The sequence below is a fragment of the Saccoglossus kowalevskii genome, chromosome 21, assembly GCF_978046115.1.
Source record: "Saccoglossus kowalevskii chromosome 21, keSacKowa6.1, whole genome shotgun sequence".
NCBI classification, from domain to species: Eukaryota; Metazoa; Hemichordata; class Enteropneusta; family Harrimaniidae; genus Saccoglossus; species Saccoglossus kowalevskii.
This window is the reverse complement of record NC_140661.1, coordinates 15,173,348-15,194,820: the sequence shown is the minus strand read 5'-3', so window position 1 is coordinate 15,194,820 and position 21,473 is coordinate 15,173,348. Positions and strand designations below refer to the sequence as shown.

At 36.9% G+C, this 21,473-nt stretch overlaps 2 protein-coding genes across 2 annotated transcripts; both read right to left on the bottom strand.

Moving 5' to 3' along the window:
• Positions 1-2,588: 2,588 nt before the first annotated feature.
• Positions 2,589-6,394, bottom strand: LOC146729656 (uncharacterized). The gene is made up of 6 exons (XM_085495046.1): positions 6,072-6,394; positions 5,621-5,966; positions 4,646-5,532; positions 3,615-4,383; positions 3,135-3,332; positions 2,589-2,864 (listed from the first exon to the last, which is right to left on the bottom strand). Exons 1-6 carry the CDS (start codon positions 6,392-6,394, stop codon positions 2,589-2,591), a joined length of 2,799 nt encoding a protein of 932 aa, XP_085351172.1.
• Positions 6,395-8,179: 1,785 nt separating this feature from the next.
• On the bottom strand, positions 8,180-19,900 carry LOC100376862 (uncharacterized). The gene is made up of 6 exons (XM_006813814.3): positions 19,764-19,900; positions 16,566-16,712; positions 14,532-15,676; positions 10,981-11,109; positions 9,598-9,977; positions 8,180-9,372 (listed from the first exon to the last, which is right to left on the bottom strand). The coding sequence occupies exons 2-6, from the start codon at positions 16,661-16,663 to the stop codon at positions 9,280-9,282; spliced, it is 1,845 nt and encodes a 614-aa protein (XP_006813877.3). The 5' UTR covers positions 16,664-16,712; positions 19,764-19,900; the 3' UTR covers positions 8,180-9,279.
• Positions 19,901-21,473: the final 1,573 nt, after the last annotated feature.

Sequence of the window (21,473 nt, the reverse complement as noted above, 5' to 3'; positions counted from 1 at the left end):
CAAAACACACACCCTTTCCGGGACTTAATTCAACACAACAGTCGCGTGGAAATTCAACACTCAACTGTCTGTGTAAGCACTAGCCCTTTCACAACGATATGCACACGAGGTGTTGTCCCAATCCATCAATCAGTGGCCTCCACACATATGTACAGTTCTATCAAGTATCATGACGAGGTTGCAATACCTGTTGAAATTGTCAGTCATAAATTGTGTAAAGCGGATCTAAATTACTCAAGTAGGAGTATCTGAAATTAGTAAGGGGAATGTTTATTCTTATGATATCTTCTCCTCAAAGAATCCTCATGGAATGAGACAGATCATCAACCATTGGTGGTGAGAGGGCCATTAAGTCTCCAGTCTCATAATTATATTATTATCCCAATCCGTGTGATCCATAACATATAGGCTAATTATAGGTAGGAGTTTTCTTCATCACATACTATCACCACTAACTAAATATGCATTCAAATTATAAGACTAAAAATGCTAAAATATACTTCTCATGCACGAGGTAAACTTTTAATTAATTACACATGAGCGAAGCAAAATGACTACTCGACATAGTCACTACTGATGATTACAGTGTAAAGGAATAATATTATGATTGTTTCCTCAATAAGCACTGCGTGATTTTTTCAGTAGTGCAAATGTTTGCATTTTCATTTTAAAAATATCATCATGTGACAGCCAGAAACGAGGCCGGGCATGTTTGGTCTGACACACTTACAGTTTTGTTTTCGAAGAAAAAAAAACAGTATGTCCCAACTCTCCCCGTCATATCCATGTAGTATATTTTTTGACAGTGAAAACGAGTTCATTTTCGATGAGTTTTTTTTGCCTCTCCGTTTCTCGTTCTAATTCTTCACATGTACTATTTTTACTAAATTTGTTTATGTTGTACCTAGAAAGCTTTAATTTATTCACGCAACATTGCAGGTCTGCTTATAGTATAGTGTATACAGCGAACGATCAGTAGTGTAAAACCAAGAACATTCATGAACATCGTATTCACAATCTTAAGCTCCGTAAAAAATGAAAAATACAGATAAATACAAATAACAATAACGTTGCAACACAATTAAATTTATAGTAACGATATGCTAGGTATGTCGAATAATAGTAACAAATGAACATTTTTCCGATCTACTCAAAACATCTAAATTACTTGATAAAAGAATAAATCTTGAACAAAAAGAAGGCAAAACTAGTGTAAATGCAACGGATACATTATGGGCACATATTTACCTCATTGGCGACCTGTAAAGCCTTGGGATAATCGAAAGTATCCGAAATTCACAGTGACATAACAGAAAACAGCTTTCATGTCTAGTATGTATCAACAAACGGCAAAAGGGCGAATGGATACAATAGGGCAAGTCACTAAGAAGGATCAAATAAGTAATGAGTAAAAGTATTCAAAATACAACACAAAATAATTATTACTATCAATAAAAGACCCCAAACACAACAAGGAGTCTACAAATGCATAAAACTCATGAAACAAAAAAAACTATTTTCTATGCGTAATGACACACCATCGCCAAGGTGAAGCTATTCGGTCTGTTTGTTTCGCGAGGCTCTTCTAACATTCTAAGAAAGAACATTTAAATCTGCCACCAGAGGGCGGCAGCCACACTCCCACCCAAAATCATTTATGATTTTCTACAACATGTACCAAAAAACTTACGATAACGAGTGTACTCCATACTGCTCCCACCCATCAGGGCTACATCAGGGGTGGTGGTCTTCAGAATTGTTTTCTACAAGTAGAACAAGTTTATGGATATGTCTCTCTAGAATAGAGCAATTAGTTGTTCTCTTACCTCGTTTGGTTAAGTTTGGGTCACCCACAAGAATCTTGACCCGTTGTACAAGTCCATCTTTGTCATTAATGGTTTCTATTACCTTTGCTAATCTCCAATGAGATCTAATGGTGTCTTCTTCTTGAAGAAGTACAATGTCACCTACCTGTATGTTTCGTTTCGTTTTTTTCCATTTCTGCCTGGACTGGAGATTTATCAAATACTCCTTTCGCCATCTTGTCCAGAATAAATTGCTTAGGTACTGAACTGTGCGCCATCGTTTACGAGCATATAGATCCTCTTTCACAAAATTACATCTGAATATGTATGATGCAACTGCTGAACTACAGTTCAGAATCCAAAATCCACTTGATCTTAGACTATTCACGGTCATTCCTCTGCCTTGGTGAGCCACCTTTCTATGACACCATCCAATTATCATAGACGACACATGATTCTTCTTAGAAAGGATAATGGGATGTTTAACATGGTGAGGTATGGTAGATCTCTTCAATCGTCCACCTACTCTCAGTACTTGTTGATCGTCTAAATAAGGACTTAATGAAATTAGACAGCTGTTTTTTTTCACAGATAATACATCCTTTGAATTGACATGACGATTTAGGTCTTCTATTTCTTCAGCGAATGCATCTTGTTGTGCCCACTTTATGATGGTCATCACTGCTTTCTGTCTAGCTTTTTGTGGTGAAATAGTAGTCTGCCTAAGCTTCCTGGAAATTTATTGATGTAATACAGCAATTGCAGTTACTGCCTTAGCTTGAACTAGTCTGAGAAGCACTCCAAATGATGCAGCATTGGTGAAGTAACTACGGTAGTAGCCAACACCTTTTCAGTTTTCAGTTCCGGATCATATTCTTGTAGATCTATGTTCATATTGCCAAAAGATGGTAGTTCTTCATTCCATAAAAAGGCTGGACCGGTGACCCAGTTTGACTTCTGCAAGCCTGCCACATCTAGGCCACGGGATGCATGATCTGCAGGGTTTTCTGCACTGGGAATGTAGTGCCACTGCTCAGCTACAGGAGCATCTTTAATTCTCTGTATGCGATTTGCCACATATATATGGAAGCGACGTGCATCATTTCCGATATAACCAAGTACTACCTTTGAGTCTGTCCAGTAGAAATTGTCTATGTTTTCATAGTCTAATTCTTTTTTTTAGGAAGTTGCTGACTTTAATGGAAGTAACTGCAGCTTGAAGTTCCAACCTGGGAACAGTCACTGGTTTCAGAGGAGTGACTCTTGCTTTTCCTAAGATAAGGGAGCAATGTATGTTACTATGAACATCAACTAATCTCAGATAGGAACCTTGTCCATATCCTGTAAGACTAGCATCTGAAAATGGTGCAGCTCAACTTTCTTCAAGTCTTCAAAACTTTCTGGTTTGTAGCATCTCTTGATTTTGAGATCAGCCAACTTAGGAATTTCAGAGAGCCATGATTCCCATTTTGGACTAAGATTATCTGGTAGGGGTTCATTCCATTCCATATCCTTCTTGCACATCTCCTGTAAAATACGTTTACCACACAAGACAAGTGGTGCAAGAAATCCAAGTGGGTCAAATATCGAAGGTCACTGGAAGAAAGATCTAAGTCCTTGAGGCCTTGTGCTTGCTCTGAGATAGGTATCGATTCCATAGTATTCCTGCTATACAAATTTGTGCAAACGAAGATTCCTTCTGCACAAAGATCACAAACATCTTGAATGAGTTTAATAGCTTTAGACACTGATTCAACACTTTGCAGGCCATCATCTACATAGAAAATTCCTGTTAACAAAGTAGACTACATCACTACCATACTGTTGATTATCTTTAGCTATTTGTTTGAGACCATAATTCGCACACCCCGGTGAAGACACTGCACCAAAGAGATGTACTCTCATCTTGTATACAACTAGGTCAGAATCTATATCGTCATTCTTCCACCAAAGAAATTGAAGAAAATATCTATCCTGCTCTGCTACTCTGAATCTATGGAACATTCTCTCGATATCACACATGGTAGAAATCTTCTCTTTCCGGAAGCGACAAAGAACACCAACAAGAGAATTTATTTGGTCTGGACCTTGCAATGAATGGTCATTAAGGCTTGTTCCTTTGGCACTACAGTCAAATACAACACATATTTTACCAGGTTTTTTGGGGTGGTAGACTCCATGGTGAGGTATGTACCAGACATGTCCGACTTTTTCTTCTTGTTCCTCAACTAATTCTGCATCGCCCACTGAAATGATGCTCTGCATGAACACTTTATAGTCATTTAAGTACTTAGAATCACTCTTAAATCGACGCCGAAGGTACTGCAAGCGATTCTCTGCCATAATCGTGTTGTCTGGCAATTTAGGTTTATCATGTTTAAACGGGAGTGGCATTGTATAAAGCCCATCATCTCCCTTGTGAATACCATTCTCAATAATCTTCATGAACCGGAAATCTTTCTGAGACATAGACACTTCATCAGTTCTGGTTTCATTAAAGTCAGATTCAAGTAATTTCACTCCATCCAAAGGACTGACAATCTGTTCTTTTGTTGAAGTCTTGAAGCATAGGAAATCTCTGATGGTGTATACTGCTTTTCATAAGAGTTATGTACATCCCCAGTACCATTAAAGCTGAGTATCAAGTTGCCTGGTATTACCTTGGTAAGTATTGTATGTGAAACATCGAAAATATTTTCACTCTCTTCTGCCTGTGTCATCTGCCCAACAATGCTCCATCCCAGGTCTGTTTCTATGGTGAATGGTTGATCTCCCACTCCTGTGATGCAGTTACGAGGTGCAATGGCTAGGGGACAATCATAACCGATTAATAGACCTACTTCACACTTCTGTATGGGATGTATCCTATGAGCGATTTGGTGGAGATGAGGCCATTTTCTGTAATCTCAGGAGTTGGTATATGCGATTTGTTGACTGGAATGTACTCTAACGAATATGCAGTTGGTAGTGTAACCATTACATCAGAATCAAATCCACGAACACTGAGATTGGGATACTTTCTACAGGGAATAACACGATCACTTGAAGTCATGGTTGTTAAACGAAGACTAACTGGATCTGACTTTGTTTTGAGCTGCTCTGTAGCATGATTCAATACAAATGTAGTATCAGACTGTGTATCAAGTAGTGCATATACTAACATCTCTTCACTAGGATCTTCTTTGCTGGAGATCCATACAGGCACAATCATGGATGAAAGTGATTTGTCACGCTTGCGAACTATGCCATGACAACCAGCATCTTTCACATGTATATTGGTCCCTTCTTTGAGATCTTGATCTATTGTTCTGTTGAGTTCCTTAGTTTCACTGTGAGATGATCTTGGTACTTTGGTTATGTTTATTCTTTCTTCACTATGCAAGCTAGTGGGATGTCTCTTACTGCACTTCTTGTATATACTTCGATTTGGACATTTCCAAGACACATGCAGACAACCAAAACAATAACCACCTTTTTTGATGACATCTTGTTTCTCTGACATGGTCTTAGCTGTAAAAGTATAGCGTTCTTGAATACTATTTCCACCCTTCTTACAGAAAATACGGGACTGGTCATCTTTTTCTGGCTTTGCTATGGTTGATAAAGTGCGACCTCCAGGCCTGCCGTTTCTGGGTGTGTAGCGTTGAGATGTATCTCTGTCTTTCTGCAGGGTAGATTTCAGAGATTCCACAGAAGTGCACGGGTCACATGTAATTTCCGCTTCCTCCTGCAGGAAATAAACAAATGATTTAAATGAGGGGTATATACCTGTTCATTTTTTTGTCTTTGCAACAATACGACTCCATCTATTTAACAGCCAATCTGGTAGTTTCTGAAGCATTTTTTCTATTTTCTGGAACATCATTTAACACTTCCATACCTGTTGTGACTCTCATGGCTATGAGACACTGCTTTAGAAAGTCAGCAAACCGTCGAAAGGCTTTGGAATCTTTGCCAGAAATCTTTGGCCATGAGTCAATCTTATCTATGAAGGCCTCGGTCAATGTGAAAGAATTTCCATATCTTTCTTCAAGAGTGGCTTTGGCTTCATCATATGCACTTTCACTAGTACTTCTGAGTAGAAAGCATCCCTCTACCGCTTCTCTGGCAGAGCCACCTAAGTACCTTTTCAGAAAATGAATCCTCTCAACAGGCGGGATACTACGGGATTCGATTAGAGTAGAAAATGAAGTAATCCAATCTGGATATGCTAATGGGTCTCCTGTGAATACCAACGGTTCTGGTGCTGGTAGTCGCCTCAGCTACACTGAGGCTTTCAAGCTCTCAGTCAGTGCTCTAAGGCCATTCTGCGCTGTAGTTGGGCAATACTCCTGAGATAATACTGGTTGGCATTTGTGTCTATCATTATTTGATTGTTCAACTACAGGAGGGCTATGTGGCTCCATTATCACCATTGGTTTTCCTGTACTATGTGTATCTACCATTGCTGGTGGCACTAAATTGGGTTCTCTTTTAACTGGAAAATTTTCAAATAAATCTTCCCTTTCATATATAGCTAACTTAGCCTTTTCAATACGAAGCTCTCTTACTACTTTTTGTCTATCAAGCTCTCTTAACCTGCGCTGCATTTCTGCTTCAGCTGCAACCCTTCGCTTATTCTCCTCAGGCTCTAGCTTTAACTCCTCCTCTCGAATAGCCTATTCTTCTCTGGCTTCCAACTTGAAGGGCAGCCGCTTTAACAGTGGAAGCCCTGCGTAATGATGATGAATTTGTTTCTTTTGAGTGCTTAGAAGACCGTGAGCAATGCGAAATGACCGATTTAAAACTAGATGACCACAGAGAACCGATGAGCACCATACTCGAAATTTAAGCCTGTTTTATTACACGTTGTGCACGAAGAACTGTCTGATCCACATCTGCCAATAGAAGGCGACAGCCACAATATGCTTCTTTTGTTATTAGATGTGAACTGGGTAATATTTAATCTAATTCTTCCGGTAATACCTGACATGGTTACAATGAAAAGAAACTGAACACTCTAGATGATCACAGCAGACAAAAATTGCAGTAGAAATCTTGCACGATTAATTTGAGGGATGAGTGATGGTTTGAAAAGAAGGAATCAGGTTATAGGGATATGGTTTCTAATTAATGTGCAATGAGATTTTATTTAGTGTGAACGTACACATTGTTGATTTTATAAGATTATCTCCATCAGTACAAGGTGGGATGAGATGTATACAATATATGCGAGTACTGAATAAGTGTAATTTAGCCTGGTAGAAGACACACAATGGAGAGGCTAGGTAATCAGAAAGCAAAGATTCAAGGGTGTCTAATGCAGATCAGGATATTGAGGGGTTAAAGTTCAAGAGCACTTTGAGATTGGTGCCAATGACACCAGATGGCAAGCAGAAAAGGACCATGAAGCTAGACAGAGAATCCTGAAGAAATAAACTTGAAAGATGGGGGACGTTCATGTTATTGTTTATTTTATTATGTTATTTGTTTTATTATTATTTGAGAGAATAATCTAGTGTGCGGTTACTGAAACGATATTACACGTTATTCCTGCATTGGTTGTTTTACCAATTTTGTGGTGAATTCTTTTATCATGGAATTAGTGGCTTCGTAATAATATATTATTCATCTATGGCTGCACAATTGGTGATGGGGATCGTATATAGACGTTTTCTTCCAAGTGGTTCATCAGATAATCAGCGATAATTAAAAGGCGGCAGTCGTCGTGTCGCGTCCTGTTCGATATGGGAATCATGGCGACGGATACAACGCGTGTAAAATACATTGTTTTTTTACATGAAATTCGAACACGCGCTGCGCGACGACCACCGCGCTTTAGGTTTAACATCATAATCACACTGTTTGTGGCAAGTCCTGGGACGAGAAGTCTTTGTTTGAAACTATTGACTGGTGTACTTTAAATTTGTTTTATTTTTTTTATTTTTTTTGAATGTCATGAATGTATTTGGTGGCACTAAAAAGTGAGAAATGTTTATGAAATGCAGAAAAGTGAAGGCGGAGATGCTGGAAAGAGTGTCCCGAGAACGAGGCTAAAAAGAACTCCATTTCTGCGCAGACGACATTTCGGAAGTATTAGTAGCGTTTTCTAAGTTTGTGTTAAAATCAAGTGAAGCGTCAGAATTTGAGCGAGAACGCAGTCAGTAATCAGGCGGAAGGATTGTGGGGGGGGAGCATATTGATTGTACAATGGAAAAATTGGTGGTACTTAATTCGGATCTGGAAATGTTGTCGATAATGGCCTTGGCCTGGGGGTGCGAGCCTATTAAGCTATCATAATATTAGGATACCAGACTCGATTAATTTCGAGTGAACTTGTAAACGAAATATATGTTTTCAATAAAACTTGTATATGAATAGTCGGCATAAATCAATTCAGTGCAATAATTTGATTTTATTAAATAATACGCTCTGAGTATAACTGCAAGGAAAGGAAAAATACAAAAATAACTGGAAAGGTTACTTCACTCCTCGATACAAACATTAAAATAAAGGCGTCATTATAAAGCCGGCGAGGAAGGTCCCTAAGATCATGTGGGCGTAGTGTGTGTGGTAATTACCAGTTCCTTTAAATAAGACAATGTTGTGGACAATATTTCATATCGTATGGTATAAATATTTGATGGTTGCATTTCAAATGCTAACAAAACAGAGACTGCAAACATAGTAAGGCATTTTCATTACACATATCAACATAACATTTAGCCACACAAATAAGGTTATTCAAACCGGTAAAATAACAATAATTTGGTGCCTATTTTTACACTATAAACTTAGATCCTGAAAAATTTACAATTATTAAGTCAAGTAGTAAAAACATAATTCCAATAAAATAGGCACAAGAGTTAAACACAAGAGTAAAATACAAACATCAAACCAAAGATCCAGAAGTAATATGTCCCTATAAAAATGTTGTTTTACATATTCCATCTTTGTAATGGTTGTAATTGTCTTGGTCCTGCCATCGACATCATAGCATAAGGGTACGAAACGTAGGCACAGCACCCACACAAACAGGGTGTGTGTAAAAACTAGTTTGGAATAACTAATTTATAATTAAATTACCTTGGACTAACAGAATATTAATAACTTGAATTGTCAACACATGAACGTCTAATTCCATGATTCATAAAAATACTGTAATGGAGTATTGCAAATTCGCCAGGTTCTCAGAGCTTAAAAATTTCACTGGTTAAAAAGTATTCTTCTTCGAACGATTGTCGCCTTTTCAAGTACTGTTAATTAAAATTCTAAAATGTCACTACCTTTTACGTATGATATCAATCAAGTAAAGCTTTAATTCTAAAACAATGATGTGCCATGTGTTAAATTAAAAAGACACCAAAACAACTTAACTCGTATTGAAAATCCTGTCTATATCTGTTCACTAGTGTCGAAAAAAATCTGGTTTATATGTGTAGTGTCGAATGTTATATTTAGAAATAAAAACAATTACAAATCATGCCGACAAAGTTCATGTACTGTAAGGTGTGATGGAAATGTCATCTATTCCAAAGTCAGTGCAGTGCTCACTGGGAAAGCTGTGTCGACGTGCTTCGAAAACAATCTGTAAAAAAATAGCACAAATAAAAAATGTTAGCCACATACAGCATTGTTGTGAAATGCGACACAAATTCTATGGCTAGTGTTAAATTATAGATTCATTAATTATTTTCTTTCTACTTGCCATTGGATGAACATATAATGATTTTGATGGGAGTTGTTCCGTTTATGCTAAACAACTGGACTCTGGTTATATCAAAGGACAATACTATACTCTGCGTTGTCTTACCTTGTGGTCAAATTTATTCGTGACGTTTATCATTACGTGATTCCAGTTATTGCCATAGTGTGTGTCCATAGTCGAATCAATGTACCACAGTGTACTACATGCATCAAATGAATTCATACCACCAGTATTGCATAATGATGATAACGACTTCCATTCGACGTTGGACGTGATTTTAGAGGCATCATTGGCACTGGGTAGGGTATACAGTACAAATACGCGAAGAGATGCGTCTGATGTTCTGCATGCTTTCTTTGTTGCGCTTGGAATCACAAAATGAAAGGTGAGTTTATAGCTTCCGGGATGCTGGCCTGGTAACAGTAAACGGGTGTACATCGTAACTGCTTTGCTGCCGGGTGACACGTCCGCTGCCAGATAGGTACCTGTAAGTGATGTTTTCAAAACGCATTATAAAACATATAATTGGTACATATAATTGCATTGTCCATGTCGATGTAATAAATATTTTATGTAAATGTGATGATCATTATTTATGCACGTACATGATATGATGCGATGATTCCGTTATTAGATAACAACCTCGTACCGACCACGTGAATTGGTAACAATTTATTCACATATAATTATCACAAGTACGCATCAGATTGTTTTATTATGAAATCTGCTGGTCTATTATATGAACGAACGTCAATCAAACCAAACATTATATTGATTAATATTAAATATATGTGCATATTTACACTATCTGTTATGGTCATTTTGTGAGGGTATCTTCTCAATTTTAGAAAATATGTTAGTGTATATAGTTAACAATATTTTACTACTGTTGTTATTACTGTCCTAGTTAGGATCATTTATGTTCATATAAGTGCATCAAGGTTCGAAATTGTCAGAAGCTGTGTGCTAAGTATGGCCATGATTTAGTTGACTCAGTCCCTCCACTGCTAAGTATGTTATTAATACAGTTGTGTGGATCCACTACTCAAAACGTACTCAAAATTGTTGTGTTGGTTCAACAATACGGAGTATGAGTGAATTAAGTATTCAATATCATTATGTAAACTCATAACTATCACAGCTTGTACTCAATATTTAAGTGTGGCTAGTTAACCTGGATGCCGTCAATATCGAATATGTTCTTTATACCACTGAGCTCATTGGACGTCGCGTCACATGGTTAATTTCATAGGTTGTCTTCCTCAATTGCTATTAAATAAATCAAATTAATACCAACAGAAAGTGAATACTAGCGATAATTACATTCTATTTTAATTTTATTTATGCATTTGTATTTATTCGCGTTTGCTCAGAACAACCCTTTAATATCAAGTTGTCGCGTTGTCTTTACGTAGTGTATTAAATTAAGTGCGGGCACCACAATTACGCATGCTTAACATTAACTTTTGACCGTTGACAGTTACCTACCTTCCCGTGATCCAGTAGTCTTGTCCGCCATCATCGCTTGGCTGTTGAAAATCCATTTGTACTGACTATTGCTGGATATTGTATATCCACAGTTTGAGCGGTACTCAAAACCGCACACCATTTCATTACCTTTTGATATAATATGGGAAAAACGTTATTACATCATTGATACTTATAAAGTAATCGTAACAATAAATCAGTTTATAAATAGGTATTGTGTTTTTCTTTTTAAATCCCCCCAAAAAATTCAACATTTGTTATCACTTTCAGCACATAATTAAAAAAATAGAAATCAGAGTATAATATTTAATTGTCAAAATTATTGCATTTTTACATGTCAGTGCATAACATGTAATTGACACAAAACATATGTACACTTATATAATACGCCATATACATATTAATTGTCGTGTTCGATCGTGTCGGATGCGATAGGTTATAAATCATGTGTCATGATTGGTCATTACGTGATCACATGGGGAAATATAGGTCTCCCGCACATGGAGAGCTATTCCCGAAAATATCGTTTCTTTGAACATTGTTAAACAATTAATTCTCCAGCTGACGTCACTTTGGGAATAGTTAACATACTTTTCATCGCTGTTCATGCGTGTGGCACTGTCATGTTTGTTTTACAAATGGCGGCCTTGGATACGTATGTCGAAATCAAATCAGGCAACGAAATTCCACGTTTTCTATTTTGTTCAGACAGAGTATTGGCTAACACAGTATAATGATTCACAGCAGACTAATACAATATCAAATATCGTATAAATGTTTGGCGTGTGTGAAACTACTGCATCGAAGTTGGCACTCTCATTTCAAGCGTCGATAGTCAAAAGAATAGTACGTGTTTCTAACTGTACGTACCAGACACCAGGACAGATAATTTTCGATTTTTGAAAAGTTACCAGCCATATATTTACGACTATTTTAAAATACTTTCATTTCAATTCCAAGTAAACACCACGCAATATATGTATATCTTTATTCAGTACTATAGGCCATGGGCCTTACATGTACAATATTAAATGTTCTTGAAAATAAATAAATAAATAAATAAATAAATAAATAAATAAATAAATAAATAAATAAATAAATAAATAAATAAATAAATAAATAAATAAATAAATAAATAAATAAATAAATAAATAAATAAATAAATAAATAAATAAATAAATAAATAAATAAACCCTCCCCCAGTCATTCCATAAGAAAATAAACTTGCCTGGATTTACTAATGTATTTGAATTACTTCACGAAATTAATTAACGAAATAAATTTCCATTCTGTTGCTGGAGACAAAAAGAGGTGTGGAATACTTTTTAGCCTAAGATTAGCATATTGTGGGCAAATTAGAAACATGTGATATTCACTTTCAATTTGATTACAACAAAATGGACAAAACCTCTGTTCCAGTGGAACCCCTGTCCCTCTCCCAGTCTCAATATTTAGGTCATGTCTAGAAATTCTAAAACAAGACAGTGCCCTTCTATAAGTAACATTTGAAATACATTCTAAATACTTTTCACAAGTCATATTACATTTAAATTTACAGTATGTACGCAACGCCAGTAAACCATTCTTGCACAGAAATAACAAAACTTCGTTGTTTAAATTCATATAGAAAGAGGGCATAGTTAGCCACCTGTTGTTTAACCCATACTTCACCAAAGCCATATTTATTTAACAAGTTTTTGACGTACAGTGCCCAGCAATCTAACCCCTGGTTTGCCCGAGTTTACTGGTATTGATAACAATCTCTAACCGTTACAGTTTCTGGGGAGTCTACTTTTATACATTTCAACCAAAAACAAATTATTTCAATGTTAATAAATGTATGTATTTGGTGTCTACCCAGCTCACCCTGACAGCACAATTTGTGGCTTTCAAGTTTACCCCCAAAATAAATTTACAAAATTTATGGTGAATTTTTTCAATATCATTACATTTATGGACTCCCCAAATTGCGCTGCCATACAAGAGAACTGGGAGAATTTTACAATCAAAAACTGTAAATGCAATACTTGGTTGTAATCCCCCAAATTTATAAAGCATACTTTGTAGGGAATATAAAGCTTTCCTTGCCTGATCTGCAATGTGTTTTTGTGCTTGGTACCAGATACCCGAACTACAGAAAATTACACCGAGATAATTGTATCTTGAGACAACTTCTATTTCTCCTCCTTTCCAAAACCATTTCTCAACTTGTTTTAATCTCCCTCCCTTCCGAAATACAATAATTTTAGATTAATTCAGATTTACATGCAATCTCCATCTGCTACAATAATCAGCCAATCTATTTAACAAACGCTGTAAACCAATAGGAGAACTGCTAAGAAGCGCGAGATCGTCTGCATAAAGTAAATACATTAGTTTCAGAGTATTGGAATATACAACAGTCTCAACCCCTTGTGAAAGTGCATTTTCAATATCGTCTCACATGCTTGACCATGTGTATACATTGAGTTTTCCTTTTATACCAGCCTTGGCTAATTTATAGAACAGGGAATAATGATGAACACGGTCAAAAGCTTTTTCGTAATCTATAAATGCACAGTATAAACGGCTTTTTAAATGAAATACATATTTCAGATAAGTGGAGAAAGAATAAATACATTATCCATGGTACTCCTTCCCTTCCGAAAGCCACTCTGTACTTCAACTATTTTACAATAATTATCAATCCATGCCGAAATTTGTGTACAATTTACTAATAGTATTTAATAGCATAATACTACGATAATTTCCCGGTTCACCTTTAGACCCTTTCTTATAAACTGGAGCTATTAATCCTAAAGCCATGGGAAATAAACCCCTGTCCAAAACATTATTGAATAAAATATGTAACATATTATATATCTTCTGTGGGGGTGTTTCCAAAATTCTGCCGGTCTTCCATCCTGACCAGGCGTTTTATTATTTTTCAATTTTGTTAAATATATCTTGGACTGTAGTGATTTAAACTGTCATATATCTATGGCAGAAACGCCACACAAAACTGACCATTTGAATTTTCCGTTTTGTATTGTTGCTGGAATGGTGTTCAACTTAATCGAATAATCGAATTGAACTTTCAAAATTTGTATTAAGGCAGACAATGAACAAATGTTACCTTACCACCGATAATGATTTGTTATTGTTTAACGGGGTACGGGGAGTCAGTAATTTCAAACACAGTTGTGCGTAGCTTCAACGCTGGGATAAGGATACGGGCAAATGGTATTATTGTTATTTCGCCCACTTTTGTTAAACGTTTACTGTTTAAAATTGTGTTACAAACTAAATAAATTGTATTAATTGTCGTGTTCGATCGTGTCGGATGCGATAGGTTATAAATCATATGTACTGGCTTCATTTGGGCAATAACATACGTCCAATTATCAGAGAGGTTTCAAGTCATCCTTAAATCCGTTTATTTATCTCGGCTTACGGTCTCAGGATGATTTTGTGGATGATCCAAAATCCATGGGGCGGGGGTAAGACGTATGCTATTGCCCAAATGACTGCCGTACACAATATACGTTTAATATATAAATAAGTATAAATACCACTTGTGTTATTGAGATAAAATCCACTTGACTGTTTTTCCATTATTTGGTGAATAATGTCGTTGTTGAACTTGGTGAGTAAGTAACAATAGTTAGGTGGGTTGATGACGTTGTTGTAGACCACCTGCTTCCGCCCGTCTAATACAATCGTCTTATTTTTACCCACGCACTCTGTTTCGGTCTTATTTCTGCGAAACCGGAGCTCCTCCAAATCGTCTTTAAATTGCGGTCCATATTCCGCGACTTTTGCCCAGAGGGTACGATTGAATTCCTGATAAAGCAGGTGATCAGCTGAGTTCCATTGTATCACTTTCTGTCTCAATTCCATGGACAGTTCTTTCCTAGTGCCGTCTGGTCTTGCGTTGCGTGCCAAATAAACGACGTCGTCCCATGTCCAGCAAAGAAGCTTTTTCAAAAGCACAATCGATTCGTCGAAATAGTCAACAAGTAATACCAAATCTAGTTCTTTTTTAAGCTTATTTATATGACTAAGTACCGTGGATATATTATGGTGTGTGTTGTGATCAAGTCCTAAATCATATATTTGAGTATTCCGTGTGTAGAAAGAAATCAGTTGGCCATATTTAGCAACTGTCTTTGACCAATAAAACTCTGGTAATCGCATGAACTCTTCCATGGTGTCTTCGTATCGCACGCTCTTGTTAAATGTCTGAACCACCGAGGCGATTTTATAGTAGTTAAACGCTGATTCATATTGCGATGCTGGTTCTCGGATAATTGAGATGTATTTATTTCCAGGAAGCATAAATTTATCAAACGCCGTCCTATTGTAACGCACGTGCACAGCCATTATATTATACTTGTACGCGTCCCAGTCGCCAGGCTTGACGTTTAAAGGCGGCAAGAAGTGCAACTTGGGACTGTCGTCTGTGAAAACAAGAGAATTAAAATGGCCGCTTAATTTGTTTGTTTTCATCACAGCAAACGATAGATTGTTGTTCACTCCCCAACGGTTGATTATCGATGATAATGTCGTACTTCCGGTTTTTCGGGTTTTAATAAAGCAGACGTTATTGATTGGCTGACAGTTTGTCACAGGCGTGTGTGTCATAATGGTTTCAGAGACATTATGTTGTGCCAGCGGCATGTTCCGGGGAATGTGTTTCCCATCGATTTCATGAAATCTAAAAAAAGAATATATAAACATAAATTAAAGATAAACTAATACAACTAGTTATCCATAATTGTGCAATATGTCAATACCATGCGCCGTCACGTGATCGCGTGGACGTTTCAAACTCAAGTTCGTGATCATGATGCCATTGTTTTGTTTAACACGGTGGCAACAAGACTGTGTGGAGTCGACGTTGCTAATAATTTGCCACTTAAATTATGACGGCAAATGACCAACTTTGAATGACGAAACTTCATGATTATAACAATAACAATAACATGAAAAACAAACATTGAATCAGCATTGTATTTGCTGTCATATGGAATATTACTCCAATACAATATATGTTATTACAAGTACAGCCCGGTAGCCCGCTTTAGAACGCCCCAACCAAAACAAATCAAAACAAGTACAATGAGTTATTATATATCTTGCGTAGGAGTGATTCTCCGAAGTAAAACTATGTTTGCTTATACTGTCGAAATATATCAAAATCGTTTAAAACAGTATTTCTATTGACGAACGATCACTTGTTAAAGTAATATCGACGCTGTGGACAGTCGGCCTACACTACTTTTCCGAAAGTAGTGAGACTGGGATGCAAGCACGACGCCCACCTTTTTTCATGGTGCAAATACAAACATTGACATTCGGTAAAATGGAATCCTATTTCAGTCACGTCGATTGATACATCCGCACGCAAGCACAATATCACGCGTGTAAGTTTACTGCACACCCGAAATGGTATGCGCGTGCATCCGAAACGCCGCATCTTTGAATTCCGGGAAAGTGTTATATTCATGTAACTAAAGCGCTCCGTCGCCTGAGGGCGCTACATACTTCATTTATTAGCTGAAACGAACACACACACTATTCCGAGAAAACAAAGGATTACTTACGTCATATGACCGTAATATGCCGTCTGACAGAAGAATATCAAGATGATGGCACTAACACAAATGAGGAACCCAAAGATGCTCTGTTTCTTAGTAAACATTTTAATCTTTCTAATGTCATAGCTCAGTACCAACCGTCAAAACATAGCCCTGTAAAAGTACAATCATTTGAACAGTCAATAGATTACATTTACATTTTATTTACATTTTTCTGTTATTCATATTATATCCCACTTCCTTCCCATTCGCAATAAATGCATTGATGTTGTAATTAAAAATTCAGGTATTTTGAATAATTGTTATCACAGTGTAAATGTTGTGTGGGTTTATTATTAAATTGTCTATTACGCTCACATAGACAAATTAATGTTTTCCGAAACTTCTGATACTGTACATATTGTACACGCGACCCCGCTATTGCAAAAAAAAAACGCCGAGAGAGCGACGGACACTACTTGTTTTCACACACCCCCAGCCCAAATAGTGGTCCGTTCCTGTCGCCGTCGCGTTCATGATTACGTAGGTCAGCAGAACAGAGGAGTCGACACTGTAGAGAATTGAACAATGGGGGAAGGCAAAAATAGTCGCTATTTAAAAATAAGGTCTATATACATTTTATATTTATGTATAACTATGAATATTATACAAAGCGTTCGAAAAACAAGCATTCATGATTTTTTTTCCGGCAATTTGAGTATTCATTTTTTCAATGTTGCATTTTAATAGCAAAACTTCAACAATGTGATGGTACAACGATTTAGATTACTCTTCTTGGCCATGACTGTGCATTTATAGACAGCTTCTATTACAGTTAGTGAATTTTGCACTCGCGGGAATTGAGTCCCAAGCGACGATAACAACACACGTTAAAAATGCAAAGGCCCATGGGCAGACGTTTATAAACAATGACACCATTGACGATGCAGGTCGGCGTCTTGTACACCGCTGGGACAGCGCTTCCGGTGACGACACAACGCAATGACACGCTATGGCTATCTGACGCATGCGCAGGTGACGAATCCCCCGCTGTCACTAAATGGTTTATCACTCAACCTACGCAACCTTACTGTATGAACGTTCGCATTGGAACTGGGCAAAATATGGATTTGAAAAAATGACCCTTTCCAAAGGCACGGTGTTATTATTGCACAGCTGAACTCTATATGGTACTATATATTGCATTATGTTTCGGGAATGAAATGGAAAATGGAAACAGTATCCAGTTATTGCTATTTTTATCAGTTTTATTCAGTTTAAAACTGCCCTTGGGCGTATTTTATCAACTATAGAGTTTTGATTTTGTATTGTATATTTATAGTATTTTTTTATTCTATTTATCTGTAAATGTTCGCCGTGTTGTCACGGATCCCGTAGTTGAGATGTCATCTTCCAAAGAAATAAAAAAAAAATAAAAAAAATGTTTGCTTGTATTACAATATTATAGTTATAATGATATCAAGTGAACATATTGACACGTTATAGTGTCGGGTCATGGTATCACGTGTTGATCTGGGCTAATCACCTGGATCAGATCACGGTGAAATTGACGTCTCAGAGCATCGTTCTAGTGCGTCACTGGGATGTCACGAATTCCCTAGACCCGGTACGTCTAATCTTTGGCGTTTATTTCATACAATTTAAATGTGCTTTGATGGAAATTTTAAAACAGCTGCGTGGTCATAGCGCTGAATGTACGCTAATTTGCATAAACACAAAAGACGTGTGAGATTTATCATTTGCTTATGTGTGAATTTAGACTGGCGCAGTCGAGGCGATTAATTTGTTTTTGTAGTTTAAATAAAATTAAAAAAAATCGCGAAATGGAGGTGTTAGCGCGAAATCACCCCGACTGGTTTATTCTGCAGGAAATTCATTGCTATTAAATATTCATGATTGCACATATTATAATGAGGTGGGCGCGGAAATACGTGCATAATGAGGTCAACATGGTAAAGGTCACACTGCAGACCCAACATAGCGGCACACTGAAATTCTAGTTTGTCGTAGTCGTCGTTTCTAATTCATCACAATGTGTGAAAAAATAACTCGTACTAATTGTACAATAAAAAAATCGGTCAGAGGTCAGTGGAAGAGACGTTGTGATTGGCCTAGATGATTGTCAATTAAAACACTCATAACATAATTACCAGTTGAAAAATCGACGGGTTCCTGCAGTGTCGATAGAGGGCCATGCAGAATAAACGCAGTTACAGGTGATTTCGCGCTAACACCTCCATTTCGCAATTTTTTTTTTTTTTTTTATTATTTTATTTAAACTACAAAAACAAATTAATCGTCCCTACTGCGCCAGTCTAGGGTGAATTATACAACAATTTTATAACTTGAATCCACAACTATACTGCATTTAATTCAAAGTTATATATTGCCATTACAGACAGACAGACAGACAGACAGACAGACTGCAGATAGTTTGCATACAATTAGGAATGGAGTGACAACTGTCCTTATTTTCCGTGATACTCTGATTTTGAAAATTATAATATCAAGTGTTGATATCGATTTTTTTTTCTACACTCAGCATTAGATGGCATAAGCCGTTTCCGACGTCATCGAAATTGATTCACTTTTAATTGACGCTCGTCGAGTCCTGTATTGATGGAAATTTCCAGGAAGCACATAAATCAAACTGTAAATTTTACTGCTGCAATTATGAGAGCTGTGGGCGTATAGCGTAACATGTGTTGCATTTTAATGTCTATTCAATCATCGACCATTATGTGTATTTGTACGTGATATTTTTCCCTGTGTTATTCATGGGTATACTTTGCCAACAAACAAGTAGCTTGGGATTGATCGCACTGTAGTCTAAAGAGTCCGATAAATTTTGTATATTAATTTTCAAGGCGTTATCTCATGCTTTGTCGCGTTTTTAGTCACATGGTAGTAAAAAAATATACATGTACTGAGAATATATGTTTGTAATATCTACCATTAACATGTAACACGTGTTGATTCTAAATAATACTGCATCGGTGTGTAGACCAAATGTGATGTCATTATGATAACACAGGACTAATCATCGATACACCCCGAATAACTACTAGTACATGTGCACTTGTAAAAAATAGTTTTGGTTTTTTTCAGTAAAATTTGTTGACATAGCGGTAAATGGGGAAAAGTAGATATAATAATGGATACTGAGTAAGAAAATAAAATATTATTTCACGGAATCATCATTACCTTTTTCTTCCAATAGAGTACATCCTGCGGAAATTCGGTCCACACGCAACTTTAAACGGAATATACATCCGATTTTGAATCATTGTAGCGGTGTAGTATTGACGTGGCTTAACATTTAACGCTTAAACGAGAACTATGTGTGCATATATATATATAACATCTCTTGTTTAAATACTTTAAAAAAATTATTCAAAATCGCTGAATGCAATGAATATTCATATTCGTCAAGATTTATCACCAGCTGTCGCCATCAGGGCATTCAAATGCCCTTTTATAAAAAAAAATGTATTCTGTATTTTTTAATTAAGTTTTGGTTGAGTTGGATTCATTTGGGACCGCCGCCAAATCAAGCGCGTTCGGACTAGGACATTCAAACTCGCAGTTATCGTTCAAAAGATAATGATGGTGCTAGCCCTGTGTACATGTCTGTTGTTCCGGCCTGAACAACAGACATATACACAGGGCTATGATGGTGCGCAAATTTCACCCGGAAATTCCGCATTGTGCTCTCGCAATCGCGGACTTAGTCATTTTTACAAGGTTTGCCATTTTTGTGGTCACGTGGCAATTACGTAAACATTGACACTCTAGTTTGTGCAAATTTGTCCCTCTATACTTTGGCTTTTGAAATATTTACGCTAAAATTGGGTTCTGAAAGAGCCAACAGAAAGAAAATGCTTTAATAAAAAGCGTCGTCAAACCCTTCTCGCTACCTTAATGCGGGTAATATCTTGTTGTGTTATGTATACACTTCCTTACAAATAAAGATAATAATTAAAAATAAACAATAACAAGTTGACTAGCTGATTGGGAGATCATTTTGTTAACCGTTGCCATATCAACAGTGGGACAGAATTTTTTTATTGTCAAATTCGTCCACCTCACGAGAGTGCAGTAGTGACCCACCTATCAAGTCTGAGCAAACTAGGCCCAAAAAAATCATAGAAAAAATAAACTTCAAAATATAGCAACATCACCCTGAAAAAATCTCTCTCTCTCTCAGAATTTAGTGAAGGAAAAACACATTTCATCTCTTATAGTGTGTCTGTATCGTCCCTCCTATAATTTCTAATGGTCATCGACCGCACTCTCCCTTGCAGTCTTCTCGACCTAGAGAGCCACAGGGAGCTGCAACTAGACTCTGCCACAGGCGACATTTTACACCAAAATTGTTGGTATTCCACGTTTTTTTTTAATTCATTTGTTTCTGATATCCTAAGTTTCTGTTGAAAAAACATGCGTGTTATTTAAAATAAATATGTCAAATATTTTTACATTCAGTGCTAAAATCCTTTCAAAATGTTAAAATAATGAAAAAGTAGATCGTGCGGTAGGAGACGTAGATGTGAATCGTCAGTTCAAATCGTCTGTGCGTTTGGGTCGTTGGCTCGGGGTGACGCGGGCGCCTCGCGCCTGCCCAGTTTTCGTTCGCCTGCTATATGACATCACAACTGGGCGATGTTAGGAAAAAGATAGCGAACTAGGAAATCGATAAGTACAAACGTGTTTAGGTAATTTTCTCAAACATAAAATGCCAGTGGGCGTGATTTCAAAATACATTTTATACGATTTTCGCTTGCATAGCAACGGACCAATACATCTACTTTCTGTCACGATATATAGAAGATAATATTTGGTAATCGTAGTCCTAAATAACTATTAAAAATAGCTAGACGTTTCGAGCAATGGCTCTTTATCGATAGCAAGAGC